This window comes from Pagrus major, chromosome 23, assembly GCF_040436345.1.
Source record: "Pagrus major chromosome 23, Pma_NU_1.0".
Taxonomy (NCBI): domain Eukaryota; kingdom Metazoa; phylum Chordata; class Actinopteri; order Spariformes; family Sparidae; genus Pagrus; species Pagrus major.
Genome location: NC_133237.1, coordinates 27,576,477 through 27,597,939, shown reverse-complemented (window position 1 = coordinate 27,597,939; position 21,463 = coordinate 27,576,477). Strand labels below are relative to the sequence as shown.

At 42.5% G+C, this 21,463-nt stretch overlaps 2 protein-coding genes across 2 annotated transcripts in view; both read right to left on the bottom strand.

Annotated features, from left to right (window-relative positions):
• The window catches only part of LOC141020006 (caskin-2-like), a 35,706-nt gene extending 21,393 nt beyond the window's left edge, over window positions 1-14,313 (bottom strand). The window contains exons 1-2 of the mRNA XM_073495042.1: window positions 14,049-14,313; window positions 9,793-10,236 (exon numbers count right to left, since the gene is read on the bottom strand). Of these exons, the coding sequence (XP_073351143.1) occupies window positions 9,793-9,886 (94 nt within the window). The 5' untranslated portion in view covers window positions 9,887-10,236; window positions 14,049-14,313. The remainder of the gene's footprint in view (window positions 1-9,792; window positions 10,237-14,048) is intronic.
• Window positions 14,314-16,812: 2,499 nt separating this feature from the next.
• On the bottom strand, window positions 16,813-21,316 carry st6galnac2 (ST6 (alpha-N-acetyl-neuraminyl-2,3-beta-galactosyl-1,3)-N-acetylgalactosaminide alpha-2,6-sialyltransferase 2). The gene is made up of 8 exons (XM_073495041.1): window positions 21,260-21,316; window positions 19,403-19,577; window positions 19,085-19,238; window positions 18,232-18,370; window positions 17,882-17,985; window positions 17,401-17,481; window positions 17,187-17,289; window positions 16,813-17,025 (listed from the first exon to the last, which is right to left on the bottom strand). Exons 1-8 carry the CDS (start codon window positions 21,314-21,316, stop codon window positions 16,813-16,815), a joined length of 1,026 nt encoding a protein of 341 aa, XP_073351142.1.
• Window positions 21,317-21,463: the final 147 nt, after the last annotated feature.

The window sequence follows — 21,463 nt, the reverse complement described above, 5'->3', positions numbered from 1 at the left end:
CTGCCATCAGCCACACGCTGGTAAAATATGTAAGTAGCTGCTGGATTAAGAAGAGAAAATAAAAAACGATGGTAATCTATCGTCTGGATGGTAAAATGAGAACATTCGCCCGTCGTTTGGCCGGAGTGAAGTTGGTTCTGATGTCCAAAGTGACTTCCTCAGATGCTTAAAGACTTTACTGTGATAGAAAACTGAGACAAACATTGGAGACATCCGGGAAGTTTGAAGTAATGAATGTTTGACACATCTGCACAATAACTGACTGAAATAATTGATCAAGTATCAACTGAATAATGAATCATGACAAATAGTTTGAGCAGCTCTTGTGACAGAGGAGAATAACTGCTGCCATCAGGGAAACTGAAAACATAAAAATAAACAGAAGTACAGGACAGAAACAGCAGACTACACTTTCAGTAGTAAAACGGTCTTTTCCTGGCCCTGATCCGCACCACAAAACCTCGACCACTCTTTCTTCCTCCGACTGAGATTCTGTTTGAAGTCGTCTTAAAGCGTCGCTGGGAAAAGAGCAGCAGAGTCTGCTGGCAGCGCTGCAACACCCACGAGGCCTCGCTTCGCCTTTCTCTCTTTGTCATCGACTGAAAACTTCAGGAAACTCTGTTCACCGGAGTCAAATTCCAGCCTCAGAAAGGGGGATCGAAGGTAGCGCTCTGGGGTCCACATACCAACACCATGACATCACCGCCTCTATTCTTCCCTCTGCATTCAAACACACTCTGCTGCTCGCACAATGGCTGGCACACATTCAACTCGGAGGATTTTAGGGTGAAAAATAACTGAAACTTTTGGAGCTTCGAGGACGCAGCTGTGACTCAGACGTCACGCTGAGCTGCAGACTTCAACGTCTGAAAGGTTTGAAGGTGCAAACCTCGACTGTGACGACCTTAAATATGCGCAGGCTGAGTTTTCACAGTGAAAATAAAACCATTTTTAGCATCTTACCACAATTCTGACCCAAATGAGAGCTCTCTGAATTCCTCTCATGCTCGGTGGTGGGAAATGTTCTTCATACACAGTCAGAGTCAGAACTTATAAATCAGATCCGAGACAGTCGAGCTAACGGCACACAATGAGAGTTTGTCCAGAAGAAGCTCAACTTCTTTACAGACATCAGCAGAGAGGATTCTGGGTAATCTACTGATGAATCTTCAAAGGGGATCATCTGCTAGTTTCAATAGGGAGGAACATTTTACAGAAGGGATGTTATATAATATAAAGTATAAATAATAAGGGTCAGTAAGATTCACACAATGATCTTCAGGAATTATTTCAAAGCCAGCGCCTGAATAAAGTCCAGTTTGTACTGAAGCTCTGTGGTGTCAGAAACAGCTGCAACGATTATTCAGTTAGATGTCGACTATTAAATAAATTAACTGTTTTCTCAAAATGTAAATATTTTCAGATTTTTCTGAAGTCGAGCTGAAATGAGAAATTGCCTTTCTAACCATTGTAGATCACATCCACGGTCTCACTGGGCTCCTGTTTAGAAATATGTGACAAAAAATGAACAAAAAAATACATTTCTTGTATTTTTATATTAAATCCAGTCACGTCTTCGTCCTGTAAAACAAAATGTCACGTGTGTTTGCGTAAGCTTGAACCAACAAATTCAAATAGTTCCACTGATTAATAAACAAAAACACACATTTATTCACTTTTCTGGGTGAAACCGGATCATATTTAATGGAGACAATGTTTTCTGCTTTACCCTCAAATGTCCTCCAGGCTGACAACTAAACCAACCAACCAACCAACCAACCAACCAATCGACCAACCAAACAACCAACCAAACAACCGACCAAACGAACAACCACCACCATAACCTCCTTGTTAGGAAATAAAAGTAGTTTGAAAGAATTTTAGGGAAAAACCAAATAGTGTTGAGTGTCCAGAAGACACTTCACCTGTTAGAAAGGTGTTAATTGTTCGTTCACATGCTTCACTTTTCTATTTTGTAGTAATGTTTCTTACAGTCAGATACTTGATGTGTGTCTCCGTCCTGATGAACGGCTGGTGGACTGAACTTTACTGGATCTGGATGTCGTCAATAAGTCAGTCAGCTCGTCCAGCAGCAGCAGCAGAGCAGAATGAATCTGTTGTTGAAATGCAGTGACCTCACAGCGACGTCATCACAGCTGTTTACAGTCTCCAAACTGACTTTAACACTGATCAAGATGCATCCAGTGTCATTTCATGTAAAAGTCACATCTTGTAACCTCACAGTGGTTCAGTCATGTGACGTCTGAGCTGCTCAGAAAAAAGCAAAGAAAACCCCCGAACACGAGAGCCGAGTGCAGAACCTCCATTACATAACACAGCGAATAAAGAAAACCAGCAGCAGCCATTACACACTGCATCCTACTACACACTACACACTACACACTACACACACCACACACACAGGATACTGCCTCCAACTACATTCATTATCATTGTCTCGTTTTCATTTCAAAGCCTCTATAAAAAGTCAAGAGTTTCCTGCGCCGCCGCTGAGAGCACGCTCACAGGCACGTTATTTTACTTTAGAGGAGGCCAAATTATAACGGAGACCGTTTAGAAGAAGAAGAAGAAGAAGAAGAAGAAGAAGAAGAAGAAGAAGACTAACCACCAACATGAGAGCGTCAGTTCAAAAACAGTTCAGGCGACGTCCCAGAGGCTGACGGGACCAGAAGAGTAAATTAAAACTCTACGTGGTTCATTAGTGAAAATGAGATTCTGTATTTTAAATCTGATGAAACTCTCAGAGGGAAGAAACATTTCTGGTCCTACTTTTAAAAACTAGGACTGAAAGTATTTTTACTCCCTCAGACAACGAAGCACCAAAGAACCAGAGAGCTTCCTGTTAAACCTGGACGAGTTTTTAGTTTGAATTAAATGAGCTCGTACGTTTGAATCCTTATTTAACTTTCACTGACATCGGGATTGTTTTAGTCCAGGTGTCTCTCTGATGTAGGACCGGTTTAATCTAAGGTCATCGTTCTCTGAACTTTTTCTAAATTACAGGGATTAGTCAGTTAATCAATAAATCAGCATCTCAGATGAGGATGACGATGTTTTGTCAGACACGATAGTAAATTAAATATCTTTGTGTTTTCCAATGTTGTTTGTACAAAACAGACATCTGAAGATGAAAAGGCAGATTAATGAATTAAAACAATAATTAGTTGGAGCCTTGAGAAACAGTTAATAAGATGCAGGTCATCAAGCTCTCTGAAAACATTTCTCCTGACCTGCAGCTCCACAGGTGAGTCCGAGCACCTGTTCTCAGGTTAACCTGACGTTTCTTTACCGTCTGTATTCTTTGTCCAGGAGGATTTTAGGTCGGTCAGAAATGATTTCCTGCTCTGATAAACAAACTCAGACTGCAAAGCTCTCCAGAAAATCATTAACTGCAGCGTTTTTTGTGTCGCTGTCATACGTTCTGGTTTCCTGCTGACAAAAGTGGAATAACGGAGTCACTCGACGGCTCGTATGTAACCAACACATTCAGAGATTCACACTCTCACGGTTCCTTCACACGCTGAAGAAATCCCAGAAACAGGACGTTTCCTTTACATAACGTGTGCTCTGCTGTGAGGAAAGGTCGAGTCAATACAGGAGACTGTTTGTTCAGCCAATCACTCACTTCTGACTGAGGGTTGAAGGAGTTTAGTGGGTCTCTGCTGCTGCGTCTGCAGCCTCTCGTCTCTGAACACCAGGCTGTAAACCCGAGTGGATAATGAGGAGGGAAGTTTCCACAGATTGGAGGGAAAGTGTTAAAACCTTCAGACAGTCTGTGAAATTCTGCCTCTGAGTTTCAGCTGATGGTGTTTACCTGTCAACTCTGCTGTTGGTGTGTTAAATGTTTAATTAGCCGAACAAACAGGCAGGAAGACTGTGGGCTGTGAAGACGGGGAAACAAAGCTCTTGTGGAGTGGCCCGTCAGGACCTCTGGATGACTGGGGCCCGTCAGGACCTCTGGATGACTGGGGCCCGTCAGGACCTCTGGATGACTGGGGCCCGTCAGGACCTCTGGATGACTGGGGCCCGTCAGGACCTCTGGATGACTGGGGCCCGTCAGGACCTCTGGATGACTGGGGCCGTCAGGACCTCTGGATGTCTGGGGCCAGTCCTGACTGACGGGACGGGACGGAAAAGAAAACCAACGAAGCTTTACTTTGATTTGATCCAGTTTAGCTCTGAGCCTGGTATCATCTCAGAACCACTCACAGGGATCACTTGGAAAATTAAACTTGTCCTACAAAGTCCCTAAAAATACATTTGTAAAGTAAAAGAAAGAAAACAGATTTTTGTACATGTAGGACTGCTTTAACATGCTAAGTTACCATAGTTAACGCGAGGGCAGCAGATAAAGATTATCTTCATTGTCAGTTATTAGTCGTTTGGTTTATAAAATGTCATAAATTGTGGAAAAGGTCGATCAGTGTTTCGTCCTCAGACGTCTTGTTTTGTCCACAACACAAAGATATTCAGCTTAGTGTCACAGAGGAGGAACAGAAAACAGAGAATATTCATATTTAACAAGCTGACATCAGAAGATTTACTTCTTTTATTGATCACCACACTGAGAGGGACAGTGAAGGAGGAAGTGAGCGAGCTGCAGAGGAAAACCGTCCAGAATAAAACTGGAGTTCTGCCAGCAGCGTTTAAGAAAGGACGGGTTCTGTGGTGGATGATTGGCTGAGGAGAGTTTGAACCCAAACTCATGAATAAAACACGAGACAGATTCGGTCTGAGCGAGTGAGGAGAGACGTCTCCCTCCCCCGTCCCTCCCCCGTCCCTCCCCCGCCAACAGAGGAGTCTCCAACACGCCGCCGTTTTGTTTCGGTTCTCAACGGCCGGCTTTTCATGGAGAGACGACAGGTTTACGAGGCTCCAATAATGGGACACTGATGAGCTTCAGTCCCAAACATCAGTCCTCAGGGTCAATAATAAAACCTCCTGTGGCACACTTTTGTTGGAGAAGACAGACGGGATGTTCGAGGCCGAGGAGGCTTTTATTTGCTTTTGTTTGCCGGTTCAATGTCTGAAAAGCTGCGACAATTTCTGTCCTTTAAAAAAGTCGTTAAATTAGTTCTGAAGCATTTCTAGATTATAGATGTGAAGAGGATTAGAGCTCTCGTGAGGAAATTAAACTTTACTTAGTAATAATATTAAGATGTACGGCTCAGCTAGCCTCAGTTTGTGACTTTCAGTTAAAACAGCTAAAAGCAGTGGGTGAGAAGACTAATATGGAGTGGATAATCATTTCATAATCATTTCAATAGTTAGCATGGCTTCAACAATTATTTTAATTATCAATTAATCAGATGATTATTGTCACGTTTAATCGTATAATCATCTTTAAAATGTCAAAACATTTGTGAGAAATGCTCATCACAGTTTCCCAAAAGTGACGTCTTCAAACTGTCAACAGTCCAAAACCAAAAAGACGCAGCAAAGAAATCAATTTACAAAATAAGTGGCAACTCATTTTCTTTCAATCAACTTTCATATTTGGTTCAACTCATTTTGATAACACTCTGAGATGACGGGGCTAGAGCCGGGAAATATACATCGATGTTATCTTGTTATTGTGATATGATAACTTTATATTCTGGGTGTCACAGTTTTGATTATAAGCTAGAAATTTCAAACATCAAAATCAAAAGCAGGCTCAGTGATTCCCCCTGAGACAGTCCAACAACGGCAACACTGTCAATGCTGAAAACTCAAATCTTTACCCACTGAGTCGTCTTATCAACTCTACTGATGGTTACTGATCAGAAGTCTCGTTGTGTTCATATTGTGTCACTACAATACTGTCAGAACGCTGCAAGAGAAGTGTGAAAGGTTTTGTCTCAAACTGAAACATTTCTGATTGAATGTTGATATTTGGCATTCATGAAGAGCTTTGGAGAGATGAAATATATATCATGTATCCTGATATAGCCAACAAATATTGTGGTATTATGTTAAGGCCACTCAGCTGTAGAGAATAATATCTCAATATTTTTCAGCATACTTTTGTCTCCATTATTGTTCCATTATCTGCCTCCCTGTAGACAGTTTAACAGTTTTTCCACCGACTGTAAGACTTTAAATGAATTAATAAATTGTAGTAACCTGTCTGAACCTGAACCCACTGAACCCAGTGAACCACAGAAAGGTCTTTTCTGGTGGTTCTGTAACTGTGTCATGTTGCAGAAACACTGAACACATCTTTCACTTATCAAAGAACGCCTCAGAAGTAAACGCAGCTTACAGGATTAATCCATTAAGTCCTAATTTAATAGAGCAGCAGAGCCACAGTGTACTGGACGAGATGCCACAGCATCTGATGAGCCGAGCCGGACCCCCTCCACCCTCCTCCACCCTCCTCCACCCCTGCTATAATACCCTTTAATCCTGGCTAGGCACCAGCTGGGAGCTCCTTGTGATTTGGGTGATAGCAGTTGGACGAGGGGGAGATACTGAAGCACCAGATGTCAGGAGGACGGACTCACACACGTCCTTTAAAAACCAGAGGGAATGTCCCCAAATATGAAAAAAAAAACAAGTCTAAATATTTCTGCTCCGGGGGGAGAAAACGTGGCGTTTAATGTGTCGGCTGGAACAATGGTTGAAAGGCTCTCCGGTAACGTACGAGCTGATGGATTGGGCGTGTTGAGGTGGAGAACAATGGGTGGGGGTCATGTGACGGTCTGCAGGAAGTCCCTGAGGGAGCGGGACAGGCCCGTCAGCTGGCCGAGGGGACATCTACACCCTGACAGCACAGAGAGACGGAGATCTACGTCCTCCTCTACACCTGCCACCGACATGTAGATGATGATGATGATATAGAAGTTACATAAATACCAACTTATACGATCATTTAGACGTCCGAAGTGATTTTATTGATCTTATCGGAGCCTCGGCAGCTTGTTACAGTTCAGTCGTACAGACGACGAGCAGCTTTACTCCTTTTCTGTCGTTGAGCTGTAAACAGGAACGAATCTGTCTGGGAGAGTTAATAAATGTCTTAATTCAATAATTCAAGCATTTAGAGTAAATCTGCAGCGTCTAAACTTAGAGAATTGGATTAATAATAAAAACATAATAAAAACTAATAATAACAGCCTCCCAGTCTTTGTTACATCACAGCTTCATCATCCTGTCCATGTTTGGTGAAAACAGATCAGAGCCTCCTCCGTTCCTGCTGCAGAGGTCGGAGGTCAGCGGTCACGCCGGCCGTGTGACAGGTGAGAGGTTATCGTCCTGATAAAGCCCGGCCTCCTGCCGGCCCCGGGGCCTCAGAGGGCCCCTTTTTCTTGGTCACTCGCACCAGAAAACAAAACCGACTGTCAGGCAGAGACATCAGTCACAGAGAGAGGAGGAGTGAACTCTACGAACCATCAGCCTCAAATATAAAACACTGGTCATGAAACAGCTGTGGTTTTATTGTATCTCAGTTTATCTTCACAGCAGCACATCCAGTCAGTTATCAGCTGTTTTCAACTTTAGTGCTGATAAACTAACTGAATCCTTCACGTCTGTCTTTGTTTGTTCTGAGGCTCATTAACTGTCACATGACGAGTCTGTTTGTATGAAACAGATTCATAGAGCTGCAGGAAAACTCAAGTTTTGGCTCAAAAATTCACCTCAAACTGAAAACAAACTAACGAGGTGATCTTCAGTGACAGATCCTGTACAACATACATGTGATGTGAGCTCTGGTCAGCTGGTCAACACACTGGAGCAAAACTAACAATTACTTTCATTACAAATCAATCTGCTGGTTATTTTCACTGTTATACGATTAATCAATTAAGACACTTAAAGACTAAATGTCTATAAAATGTTCAAAGTGACGTCCTTAAATTGCTTTTATCCAACCAACAGTCCAACACAAAGTGATTTTCTTTGTCATAATATTAATTAATTCTCTTTTGATGGACTCATTTTTACAATACAATCACTTTTATTGTTGGTGACGATGTGATGATGAACGAACTGTTGCAGCTCTACAACAAACCAACTTCAGACAGATTAAAAAACAAAAAGTGATGTTTCTGCTGTTTCAGGACTTTCTCTTAATTTTCTTTTTGTTTCTGTTTATTTGTCATAATTTAGATTTTCCTTCATTGTCAGCTTTTGTTTCGTATGTCGAGTTGTTTCACTCAGTTTCTGGTGGTTTTATCCGGATGGGAGGAAATAGGTTTAATTCAGATCAGGATATTCGTGGATATCTTCACATTAGAGACTTGAAAAAGCTGTTGATAGCTTGATTATGTTAAGTCTGATGTTGAGTGCATCGTGTCAGCCTTAACAAAACCTGTCTCCATGGTGACGGTTTAGGATTTTGTTTTTAAATTTAAATTCCTGTTAGTTTGCAGAGCAGGAAGACTTCACATCGCCGTGTGGAAGCTGGTGGGATCCAAATAAATAATAAAGAATACAGTTAAATATTCTCCAAATCCCAACACACCAGCTGGGATGTCCCAGTTTCAGACTGAAGCCCAAATTTAACTCTGCTTCTGCATCAACTACGTTTAATCACCTTCCCTCAGTGGTGAGGATCAGCACCGACCGGATCAGCACCGACCGGATCAACTCTTACATTCAAACACACAAACACACAAACACACGTCACCAAACATGTTGAAGAATCTGTCAAAGTCAGCCAGAAAATATTAAATAGTGCGACCTGAGCGTCTTTTTGTCAGAAGTCGTACGTGCTGTCCTGGTCACAATCTGATTCACTACACCAGCTAAACCATCAACCGTCCCACCGGACACCGAACACCGATCAGCCAGGCTGTTAATAGGCTGCTTCAAATCCAATGAAAATGAGTTTGTAGCTTCAGTTTTTCGACTCAGCACTAAAACACGTGTGTGTGTCGGAGGTTTGAAATATTCATGCAGGCAGCAGACTTTGTTCACGTCTGAACTGGAGCTGCTGGTTTCAGCTGGCTGTTGGAGAATCACTGGCATCGTCGTTCATTCAGACGCAGTTTTAGGAGGTGTGTTAGCAGCAGGAGGCAGAAGTCAGCAGAAAGCTTGTTTCAGTAAGTCAACACCTCCACAGCCTGTCGACCGTCTGCAGGACCAAACCTCCAGCTGCTGATGGAAAAACCAGAGCTGCTGCAGCTGCAGACTGAAGCTTGGAGGAGGAGGTTTAAAACACAGCTCATCTGAGGGGTCGGCACAGAGGTACAGTATTGTTATCCACTTCATACCGGACAGAAAAAAACAGCCACATCTGGCTTCTGTCTCCAGTGGGAGAATCAGCATTCATTCCTTTTATGAATCAGTTCCAGCTCAAATCGTTTGTGATGGAGACGCGACGCTCAGGTGGACACGCTAATTTACTCCCCTTTCCCTGTGCGATGACAGCAAAGGATGTTGGCACGTCGGTTTCCAGCCTCTCTGTTCAAGCAGCTCAAACATCGTTCGGTCTACGACGAGTTTGAAAGAGAGACTGAAGACAGAGATGTTACAGTGACATCATCACCGGCCTCTGTGTCAGTACGAGGTCTCCACTGAGCATGTGCAGCTCTCAACAGAGACATGTAGCGACACAATAAGCTGCCATTCTGTCAGATTTGATATTTTTACCAGTTTTGTAAATCAGGACGCCTCACGACAACGGGTCCATGTGTTGCTATGGCGATATAAAAATCACGTGACATCATCAAACTCATCAAAGCTTCACATGTGATACAGACATACAGTATAAACCACATGTTGACCCAGCCATATTTCAGAATAAAAGCAGCGTGTTATTTCAGATTAAAAGCGCGGTGTACTCACTGTTCCTGTTGGTCTTGAGTTTGGACAGCAGCTTCTGAGTGGACAGCAGGTCTCCACTCTTCACCGCCTGCAGCAGGTCCTGCTCCTTCCCCATGTCCGCGAGTTTGAATCAGCTTTATTTAAAACCCCGCCTGCCCGCCGCCTCCTCAGAGCCTCATGCTGAGCGCCGGAGACATGGACCTGCCTCAGGTGAGCCTCCACTTCCTCCCTCTGACGCTCAGCTGACAGCCAGGAAACGCACTCACAGATCCAGTGTGTGGTGTGATTTCCTCTGAGCCGCAGAGATGGAAAAACTCCTCTGCCGCTTAATTTCCTGCTCAGACTTTTCTTCTTTCAGGCTTTATTTGGGGGAGATGTTATTTCCAGTCGGGGGGGTGGAGGCTGGTGGAGCTCCTGGAGGAGGAGGAGGAGGAGGAGGAGGAGGAGGTGGTGATGTGGTCCAGACTGAAAGAAATGAGAAAACCAGATCAGTTTATTTTATCAGAGGAGCAGAAACCACAGCAGCTCTCCTGTCTGCTGCTGAGTGAGACGATCAGAGCTGCAACCATCCATCAAAATTATTCTGATAATCAATTCATCAGTTTGAGCAGGAAAACTTCTGACTCCAGCTTGTTAAATGTGAATCTTTCCTGGTGACTTTCCTCCGCTGTGACAGTAAACTGAAGATCTTTGGGTTTGATGACGAAACACTGATCGACATTTTTCAACTTTTTCTGACATTTTAGACAAAACAACTGATCGATCAATCAAGATAATAATCATCAATGATAATAATCCTTCGTCGCAGCCCTGACGTGGATGTTAACTGAAATAATGTGATGTAAAGGACATTTTTCACTGTTTTCTTATGTTTTATAAACTAAACCTCGTTAAATAATCAGAAGATTAATCGCTGATCAAAGGATTAATTAGTTGCAGCTCTGTCTGAGTGTGAATCTGACTAATGTTGACAACCCGATTCATTCAAAAGAGGATGAAAGGATCTATAACTACTGTATTTGTATCATAATTAGTGTTTGTATTTATGGCTCACGTTACTGTTGTGAAAGCCTCCGGACTGACTGGAGGTCTGACTGGATTAAATCTGTGTCGGTGAGACTGAGTGAAGGTTTGTTGTTTCTGTGAGTCACATGTTGTTTATGATGTTGTAATAAACCTCTCCGGCTCATCAGCTGCAGCCATGACGTCACAATCTGATTCATGTGTTGTCAAACTGCTTTTTCCTGAAGTAGGGCCGTCAGGATAATCGTGTTGTCACCTGATCATAGATATCTTATCCACTTACTGATAAATGGACATGACTGAACAAAAAGAGGCAAAAGCTGGATTGTCAGGATATATTGTATTAACAGTTGAATAAATGACTCTATACTCCTGTGTTAAATGTTTAATATTTATTTAAGCGCATTTTTTGTTGACAAGAGTCCATTTCAATGATTGTTTTGGTTGAGTGGCTTAATTTCATTTATTCTATGTTTTATTTAGTTTATCCCAATACCATATGAGACAATATATCATCTAACAGATGAAGGTATAGTGACAGGCCGAACTGGAAGTGACTGGAGATGGTTCATGTAGTTGTACCTCGCTACACCGCCACAGTGTCATTAAAGGAACAGTTCACCCAAACATGACGATCCAGTCATTATCTCCTGACCCCCATACTGATGGAAAGCAGCTGGTTGTTTTAAAATGTAAAAAACAACCAAAAAAACAGAACAATCCAAATCTCCATTAAAACTTTGCAGAATCAGCTGTTAGCACTTCCTGTTAGCAGTGAATCTGTGGATGTACAGACAACTATCACTGGATTACTTCGATACTGAAGAAAACTTAAAAACATAATTTTTTTCAGGCAAGTTCTGCAGATGTGAGGAGCGTCTTTTTAGAGGATTTCTAAGCAGATTTACAGAGTTATCATCCAATCCAGGTGTCATCCAAGTCTCCAGACGACCCGAGATAACTAACTGATTTAAAAACACGCTATTTACAGCTCGTGCATCACTTCAGACGCTTTATCTCAGCAGCTACAGTGAAGACTCCAGGGTGTAAACATGGTCTCCTCACATCAGGTTGTGATCTCTGTGATCACAGCAGACGAGCTGTGTATCATCAGGAGGAGATGATGGCTGAGCCTGACTTTATATCATCAGGAGGAGATGATGGCTGAGCCTGACTTTATATCATCAGGAGGAGATGATGACTGAGCCTGACTTTATATCATCAGGAGGAGATGATGGCTGAGCCTGACTTTATATCATCAGGAGGAGATGATGGCTGAGCCTGACTTTATATCATCAGGAGGAGATGATGACTGAGCCTGACTTTATATCATCAGGAGGAGATGATGGCTGAGCCTGACTTTATATCATCAGGAGGAGATGATGACTGAGCCTGACTTTATATCATCAGGAGGAGATGATGACTGAGGTTTAGTTTTTTGGTGAACTGTTCCTTTAACTTATTGTTAGAAAACAATATGAGGTTTGGGGGCAAAAACAATGTCTAATACATGTCACTGTGTCTGGTGTCTTATGTTTGATCTGAAGAAAATATCATAACTCTGACCTCCTCGTGGCCTCGCTGTGAGCACTGAGCACTGTGGGTTTGTTTTCCCTCTGATGTGACGTTAAAACAGCCTGAAGGTAAACACGACAGGCTACGTGTGGACACACACACACCTGTGACAGGTGAGATCAGGGCCGTGTGACCACAGCGACGGGCTGTTTAACCTGCTGTGAGCTCAGAGGTCGCTTTAATTACAGCTCAGTAAACCTTCAAACACAAAGCGCTCATGAGGGATCCACTTGTGGGCTGCTGTGTAAACACTGCTGGGACATCCAGAGTGTGTGAACCAAACTCCACTGAGATATTTCACGTTTTTACAGCAGAATAAGTGATCAGTGGAAGCACCTGACGCTCAGCCCTGTGTGGCACTCAGTCCCTCCCTCCAGGCTCTGTGCTGATGTCTGCTCGCTCTGACCATCGACTTCATTTCAGCTGCAGAGCAGCTACTTAAACTCTTCCAGCCCACTGACCAGCCTCCACTCACACACACAGGAGGGAGAAGTTAGTCCGAGCTTCGTCTCTGCTCCAGTTTTCTGCAGATAACTGACATCGCTGCTGACAGTCCCATGAAAACACAATCAGAGCTGCAGCACCAGGCCTCACAGGCAGTGTTGCTGTATAAACAGAGGGAGGGTTTGCAGCCGGATCACACAGTCCTCAGAGAAACACGGGTCTGGGCGCTGAGTTCTGAACGGTTTCCTGGTTCCAACTTGTTTCATTACATAACCAGGCGGCCACAGAGGAGCACAGGGCGTAAGCAGAGCTGTCATTCCCATTTACACCGATCATGTCCCCTTTCTCCTTCCACCTCCCTCGGGCGTTTTGTATTCTCACAGCATTCATGACAAGAGGAACAATACTCACACATTTCACTCTGACACTGCAGGGACTCCGAGTCTCAGTGAAGTCGTCCCAAGTGGAAATGAATAAATCAGTTTATTGCTCACAAACAAGAATCACTTGACAGTTAAAGTTAGGGTGGTGCATGGTGGAGTATTTTAAACATTTCTGCACAAACTGCTGCTAAAGCTGTTTGTGTTCACACACTTTAATTACCAGATCAAAGGTGTGCAGAGAGAACTTGCAGCCTGACAGCCACCAAATATACCCTTTTCTTTGATATATAAATATTGTCATGCCAGACTCCCTTTAAGAAGTCACTAATTCTATGTCCCCGCGCTTGTCACCCACATAAAACACAAACAGAACATGTGATTCCAGGTTTTGTCTGAATCTGTAGGAGTCAGTCTCCAGCTCGGGAACACTTGCAGCACTGACACGCACTGTTAAACCGTGCACACTGGAAGTCTTGTGTTGAGTTACGCACGCTGGGGGCGGAGGTCAGCGGGCTTTGTGATCCTGTTGTAACTTTAAATTTAACTGAATTCAAGTGATTCTTGGTGACGTCCAAGTTCGCCGAATTGAAGATGTGTTTCCAAAGGGACAGAAAAGTCTCTGTTGTTCAGACATGAAGCTCATTTTCAGATGAACTGGTCCAGATTACAGAGACGTGAACGGGTCGGTGTGGCTCCGAGTCCGGACCGGAGAAAGTGGCAGATCGCGGCAGGAGTCTGGCATGTAAACACACCGTCACCTCCAGCACCGACCTTTGTACCGAAGTGAGTGAGCGCACTTGCAACAACAGCTTCGTTAAATTCATAACTGCGGACAGAATAAATGAGTTTTACCTTCTTTGAGCGAGAGTTTCGGGAACTTTTCGCCTCCTGAAGTTGAGCGGACCGCGGCGGCAGCCCGCAGCGACGCTCCGAGGGGCTGGCGGAGGTAAATCCCAGAGAAGTCGAGCTTCCTATGGGTTTATATTCCACAAAAGTTTCAGCTTCCAGGCGTGTAAGAGTGAAGTTTAATCCCGGAGCAGAATTAACACGGAAATATAAGCATTCTCAGGACTTCGGGACTTTGTCGGACCCTCCGGTTGCCGCTGCTCCTGGTTTTCCCTCCTCGCCGTGAATGCCACATTCTCCCCGCTGCGTCCTCCTGAACGTGACGCGGCGTCAAGCTGCGTAATGGATGTACGGGACTTCCGGCGTAGCCTTTCAAAATAAACACGGACCGCTTGTGACATAGTTCAGGACAGTAATCAGAGTATATTTACTCAAGTACATCAAGACTACATGTGTCTGAAAGCTTTAGTTACTAATCGGATTACAATTTTCCAGAACCTTCCTGTCCCGTGAAGCAACTCCAGGTGTGGAGAGATGAAATGTAACTAAGTACATTTACTCAAGAACTGGACCTAAGGAGGATACTAAAGTACTTTTACTTAGGTATTTTCCATTCAATAAAACATTATGCATCTACTCCATTACAACTCAGAGCCAAGTATCGTACTTTTACTCAACTATATTTTTCTGACAGTTTAGTTACTAGTTACTTTTTGGATAACGACGTATCTCCAGGTGTCCAGTGATGGAATGTAACTAAGGACATTTACTCAGGTAATTTACTTTAGTACAACTTTGAGGTACTTGTACTTTAGTTTCCATTTTCTGCTACTTTACACTTCACTACATTGAGACACATGTTGTACTTTTTACTCCACTACATTGATTAGATAACTTTAGTTACTAGTTACTTTTTAAACTGATTTATTTTATTGGCAATTATTTAAAAAATCTTGATACTTAAGTACATTTAATATCAGATACTTTAAGACTTTTACTCGAGTACCATTCATATGATGACTTTCACTGTTACCAAAGTAATATTTGAACATGATATCTTTACTTTTACTCGAGTATGACTTCGAGTATTTTGTCCAGGACTGTTTGAGGATGTATTTTTGTGCAGTGAATGAAAACGTTTGTGATAATTTATGTGAAGCCTGAGAGATTAGTTGATTCATTCCTTAGTTCACTGACAGAAATTCAAATTATCATCAAAAATACAAAATATTATCTGATTTAATCTTCTGAAATGAGACGATTAATGTCACAGTTTATAACAAAATTAATATATTTAGACTTAAGACTGTTATTTGGACAAAACGAGCTATTTAAATATAATTAAAAAAAAGATTGATCAATTTATCATAAAAATAATCAGCAGATTAATCAAAAATGAAAATGATAAAAATAATTTCTCCTTTTCGTTGATGGAGGAACATTCATGACAGTGATCTGAATAATCATTTTGAATATGTTTTTGTTCATGTGCACATCCCTGTATGTTTACATGCCATCACATTAATGAGACAATAACAAGAGTTTAAGGCATGCTTTTATTTTGAAAAATCCATGAATCCTTTTCCGGTTTTGTTCTTGTTCTCGGGGGGTAACTTCATAAAACACCCCCCCCCCCCCCCCCCCCCCCACATCTAATCTGTCTCCATTTACACACACGCACACTCACACACACGCACACACACGCACACACACACTCTCACAGGGTGTGTTTTTATGTTCAGGATATTTTATAACTTGATGAAACTAACTGATTTGTTTCTTCTGTCGCTTCTCCTCTGAATATTCAAGCTGTTTTCATGTTTGTGCTTTACTTATTCAGAGTTGTATGATTTTGATGTGAAGCTGTGTGTGTGTGTGTGTGTGTGTGTGTGTGTGTGTGTGTGTGTGTGTGTGTGTGTGTGTGTGTGTGTGTGTGTGTGTGTGGGATGTTTTGGCCTCTTGGGGCAGCAGAGTGAACTGTAAACACAAAGTCTGACATTATTTTATTGTATTAAACCATTTCTCATCACTGTTATTGATCGGACGAGGCCTCGGCCACTTTCTCTGCCTGTAAAATAGTTAAAATATAAAACAAAGTCCACTAACAGACACAGAGCTGCAACTCTCAGAGGGTTCATTGTTTATAATATAAATACAAATATTTAATAGAGCTGTTTTAATCTTTTCTATCAGATATTATGATTAAAAAATCTACAAATATCTGTGACAGTCGTCACTTTGCAGACTTTACATATAAAACATACGGGTGTTTTGTTCTTCATGGAGATTTTCAACATTATTATCTTATTGGTACTTTTGAATAAATAAAGAAGAATTTACAAATAATCAAAATTTTATTTCAAACAAAAGAATCATTTTATTACATGAACTGTTTCATTTCATTAAACGACGTCAGAACTAAAAACTAATTAAAGAAAAAAGAAAACAACACATCATCGTATAAAATCTGCAGCTACATTCAGTATAAAATAAGTATTTATTAAAAACTGTATAATACGTTTTAAAAACACTTAATAATAATAAAAACACTTTGTTGAAGCTGGTTGAAATGAAATAATGTATTCAGACATCAGAAGCTGCTTCCATCAGCTCAGGTGTGAAACATGTTGCAGCTGCTCAAAATGTTTGAAAATCTGTAGAAAAATCTGTGGACGGATTTAAAAATGTTCTTGAGTCCTGAACAAGATGATTTAAAAATCAAACTGAACCAGAGGCCCGTCTCTCTCCTGGGTCAGCCCCCCCCTCTGGGTCAGCCCCCCCCCTCTGGGTCAGCCCCCCCCTCTGGGTCAGCCCCCCCCCTCTGGTACAGCCTCATCACTCTGCTCTGGTGCAGCGTCTCCCACAGCCGGCTCTCCATCCTCAGGTCGTGGTTGGCGAAGAACCTCAGAGGCCTCGGCCTGGAGTCGTAGTAATGATCCGAGAAGTCTGCGTAGTTCCTGGTGATGAAGCCGTAAGCAGAAACCTGCAGGAGGGACAGACAAGACGTCCATCAGTCCATCAGTGTTGACATCAGGTCTCCACCATCTCATTTATAATAATCTGAATGTCTCAAATATCAATAAATATAATAAAATACTGAATGTGTGTGTGTGTGTGTGTGTGTGTGTGTGTGTGTGTGCTCACCTGGTCACAGGTGTGCAGGGCGGTCAGCAGCATCAGAGCTCCGGTGCTCGGTATGTACAGGTGACCGAACTTGATGCTGGTCCTCCGACGAGATGACAGGAAACTGATAAAAACACGGAGAGAAGATTCACGTCTGTTACTGACGAATATTTAAATATCAGCACAGATTTAATAATCAATATCAAAATATCGACCAATCACAGCCGTCCTTCACCTGTCGGTCAGGTAGGAAATAAAATGTGGGTGGAGCATCCTGAAGTCTTCTGGAGGTTTGTGACCAAAATATCTAGAGGGCCTGTCAGAGACACAACCTGGATCAACAACAACAACAACAACAACAACAACGATCCTGGACTCTCAGCTGTGGTGGAATGTAATTGAGTACATTTACTCAAATACAAGTTTCATGTATTTATCAGTCAGTAACACAAGCTTGTTCCCCTCAAAGACAATAACTTTAAAATAAAATTAAATAACGAGTACAAACACAAGTTTAGTGTTTTCAGGATCAGTGCTGAGCGTTCAGGTGTTGTGCTGCCACCTGCAGGTCAAAACGCAGCGTTACAGGACGGAGAGAGGTTCCTGTCACTACATGAGACATCAGAGTCTTTCTGTCTGTTCTACTGTGTTAAAGTCACAAACCTACAGTGGATCTCCTCGTGCTGCAGGATTTAATGTGTTTGATTCAGACTCACATGTCTCCTTTGTCCCGACCCGAGCCGACAGTCTGATCCTGAAGAGCAGCCGCCATCATCACATAATCCCTGAGGTCTGATGGGATGAAGATGTAGTTTATCTCCTGCAGAAGGAGAAGAAGAAGAAGAAGAAGAAGAAGAAGATGAAGATGAAGATGGAGGTCACTTCAGATACAAACGGCTCGTGTTGATATAATTAACAGAATCAAATTAATAGATGTAGAAGCTGTGAACAAAAAGAATTAAAGACCAAAAAACTAATTATGTGGAGAATAATCTGGATTATTTTATCCTGATAACGTCAGTCTGGATTAGTTAAACCGCAGCTGGAGAACAGGCTGCGTCCTCACTGGACTCTGGGGGATTTTGGTGAACCCGGCTTTGCGGTACATCCGGAGTCCGTTCTTCATGGTGTTGGTGGTGAAACCATAGAAGGAAATCTTCGTCCCCACGTCTTCTTCAAAACCTTTGATCACAGCTCCGTTCATCCTGACGACAGAGGAGACGCGTTTTTACCAAAATCTGCTGACCAGCATCGAAACAGTATTTTTAAACAGACAGTAACTCCATTTATAAAGCACCTTTAAAGTGCCTCGCAAAAGTCGAGTCTGGAAGAGATTAAAGCATTGATGTCATCTTCTAAGTCTGCAGACGAGAGGAGTGACCGGACCTCAGTGAGCTCGCTGGGTTGTGCAAAAGCAGGACTGAAGCGTTTTAGTCAAATCTGAGTCAAAGATCACACCAAGGTCGTGGGCCTCTGTGCAGGCACCCAGACAGTGGAGAGATTATCAATGCTGCCAGCACACACGGTACAGTAGTTATTATTACATCTGATTTTGAATTATTTAGTTTCTGGACATCAAATTTTTCATTTCAATGAGGATTTATCTGAAGATACAGCTGGGTGTCATCTGCATAGTGATGGAAATCACTGGCACGTCTACGCAGGCTTCACCTCAGTGCATGTAAATGTTAAACAAGAGGGAACCTAAACTAGATCCTGGAGGAACCCACACAATGAAGGGGGACGAGTGGAGGACGCATCCTGACCCGTTCAACAGACAGGAGATCAACCAACCCAGAGGAGGCGGGGACTGGAAGTGAAGCAGCAGCAGGATAATACTAACAACTGATACGTGTCATTTTATATAACTAAACTCTTACAAATGACTGAAAACACGTGTTGAGGTGTCCTGGTGTCACCTGAAGACGAAGTCGTGGCTGTCGATGTTGCGCCCCTGACCGGAGCCTCGCAGGATTCCTCCGTTTCCCACCACAGCACAGCGAACGCACCTGTCAGGTGAACCTCGACGGATCAGACGGGAGCTGTTGAGGAGGGAGAGCGCCGACCGAACCACTGAGGCCCAGAAGACAAACAGCATCAGAACTCTGAGTGTTATCAGCTGAAACTACGTCAAATACTTCAAGTGTTGACGTAAATATTAAATATTGAATATTAAATATTGATATTACTGCTGCTCCACTACCTGACTCAAGTTAAACCAGTCTGAAGAAGTTTACCGTTGACAGGAAGTCCCTTCCAGCCAGATGGCGGTGCTTGGTCCTTCAGCTGGTCCCAGGACTGTTTGGAGAAACTTCCGGCCCACTGAAGAACCGGCACCGAGAACCTGAACCGGTTTCTGAGGAGAACATTGTTCCTCACTGCTTTCCTCAGAGAACATCGAGCTTCAGCGTGCTGATGAACAGAATGAAACATGAAGGAAACATCAGCTGTGGATCACTGAGATGTTTAAAGAGATGCTGTGAAATATAAAAAGACCAGAGAGACCAGAGAGACTTTTTAAAACTTCTGTAGAAGAAGAAGAAGAAGAAGAAGAAGAAGAAGAAGAAGGAGAAGAAGAAGAAGAAGGAGAAGGAGGAGAAGAAGAAGGAGAAGGAGGAGAAGAAGGAGAAGGAGAAGAAGAAGAAGAAGAAGAAGAAGAAGAACTTACTGTCTCTTCTTCTTGATGAGCTGCTGAGATGTTGGTCCAGTTGAACTCATCGTCACCACCTGCTGTCTGCTGACTGACATCACACACACACACACACACACACACACACACACACACACACACACACACACACACACACACATTCATACACTGACAGATTTAACACTAGTAACTGAGTACATTTACTCAAGTACTGTACTTTGAGGTAGTTGTACTTTATATTTCTCCTTCAGACCAAATCATCAGAGTAAACTTACTCATGTACATTTTCAAGGTACTAAAGTATATTTTACTTTCTTCTTCTACTCCACTTTTACATCTCAGAGGCAAATATTGTACTTTTTACTCCACTACATGTATTTAACTACTTCAGTTACTAGTTACTTTACAGATTACATGCTGCATCAGAGACAAAGTAAAACATTTTTGAATGATTTTCTTTTATCAGAAACATGAAAGCAGTAATGGAATGTAACTAAGTACATTTACTTAAGTACTGTACTTAAATACAGTTTTGAGGTACTTGTACTTTACTTGAGTATTTACATTTTGTGCTGCTCCACTACAGTTTGGAAACAAATACTGAACTTTTTACTTCACCACATTTATCTGATAACTTTAGTTACTGGTTACTTTTTAAACTGATTCATTTCCATTGGCAATAAATAAAACAAGTACAAAGTAAAAGTAGTTAGTAGTGGAAAGTTTTCTGGAAAATTTAAAAAATAATATTTTGAGTTTGACTTTTGTGTACTTTTTACATCACTGAGTAAAAGTAATCAAACCACTGTGAAAGAAATACTTAGTTACAAGTAAAAGTCCTCCATTTAAAATGTTGCTAAAGTAAAAGTACAAGAGTTTTACCACGAAAATATAATTAAAGTACAGAAGTAAAAGTACTCATCATGTCTATTTCACATTAATATAATGAGATTACAAAGGTTTACTGATTATACTTGTGACAGATTCCTTTCACAGGGTGGTATCAGTACTTTTACTTGAGTAAATGGTCAGTGAGAGTTTCTGACGGTGGATCAGAACCGGAGCTCACCTGTCCTCCCACCTGTCCGGGCTCGGCTCGCTGTACTTTGAGTATAAAATGGTGGAAATGATGAAACAGAAAATCCCCAACAGGAAGAGACGTCTCCTCATGACGGACGAGTTTGAATCACTGGCTTCCTCTTCTGCTCCTCACTGTTCTCCTGTCAGGTGAGCTCAGGTGAGCTCAGGTTAAAGTCCAGTGAGGCAGAAACAGCACGAGGTGTCTCAGGTGATCAGATGAAGACTGAGGGGTTGTAAATGTCTCACCTGTCCACAGGTAAGAGACAAAACTGCGGTCCAGAGCGAGCAGACAGGAGGATTAATGAAAGCTTGTTATGACAGGAGCTCAGGTGAGTCATCTTCATTCACCTGCTGCCTTTTCTACGAGGCTGTCAGGGGCGTGGACAGAAGGTGTGAGGGTCAGAGGGGAGCCCGTACACATATCACCTGTTCAGCCGCTCAGGTATGAGGATGTATTGTTTCCATGTTCAACAAACACCTGAAGGCAGCCGGACCGGTCTGACCATCTCCTGAGGAACAGCTGCTCGTTTTACACACAGGCACAGGAAGTAATGGAGTACAAATACTT

What these genes read in the sequence shown, in the direction of transcription:
- st6galnac2 (XM_073495041.1), bottom strand. Translation starts at nt 21,316, where the DNA reads ATGTGTACGGGCTCCCCTCTGACCCTCACACCTTCTGTCCACGCCCCT. An exon ending in GAAGGGACTTCCTGTCAACG is followed by an intron (nt 19,239 to 19,402) that starts GTAAACTTCTTC and finishes TCTGGGCCTCAG; the next exon opens with TGGTTCGGTCGGCGCTCTCC. An exon ending in AGCCACGACTTCGTCTTCAG is followed by an intron (nt 18,371 to 19,084) that starts GTGACACCAGGA and finishes CTCTGTCGTCAG; the next exon opens with GATGAACGGAGCTGTGATCA.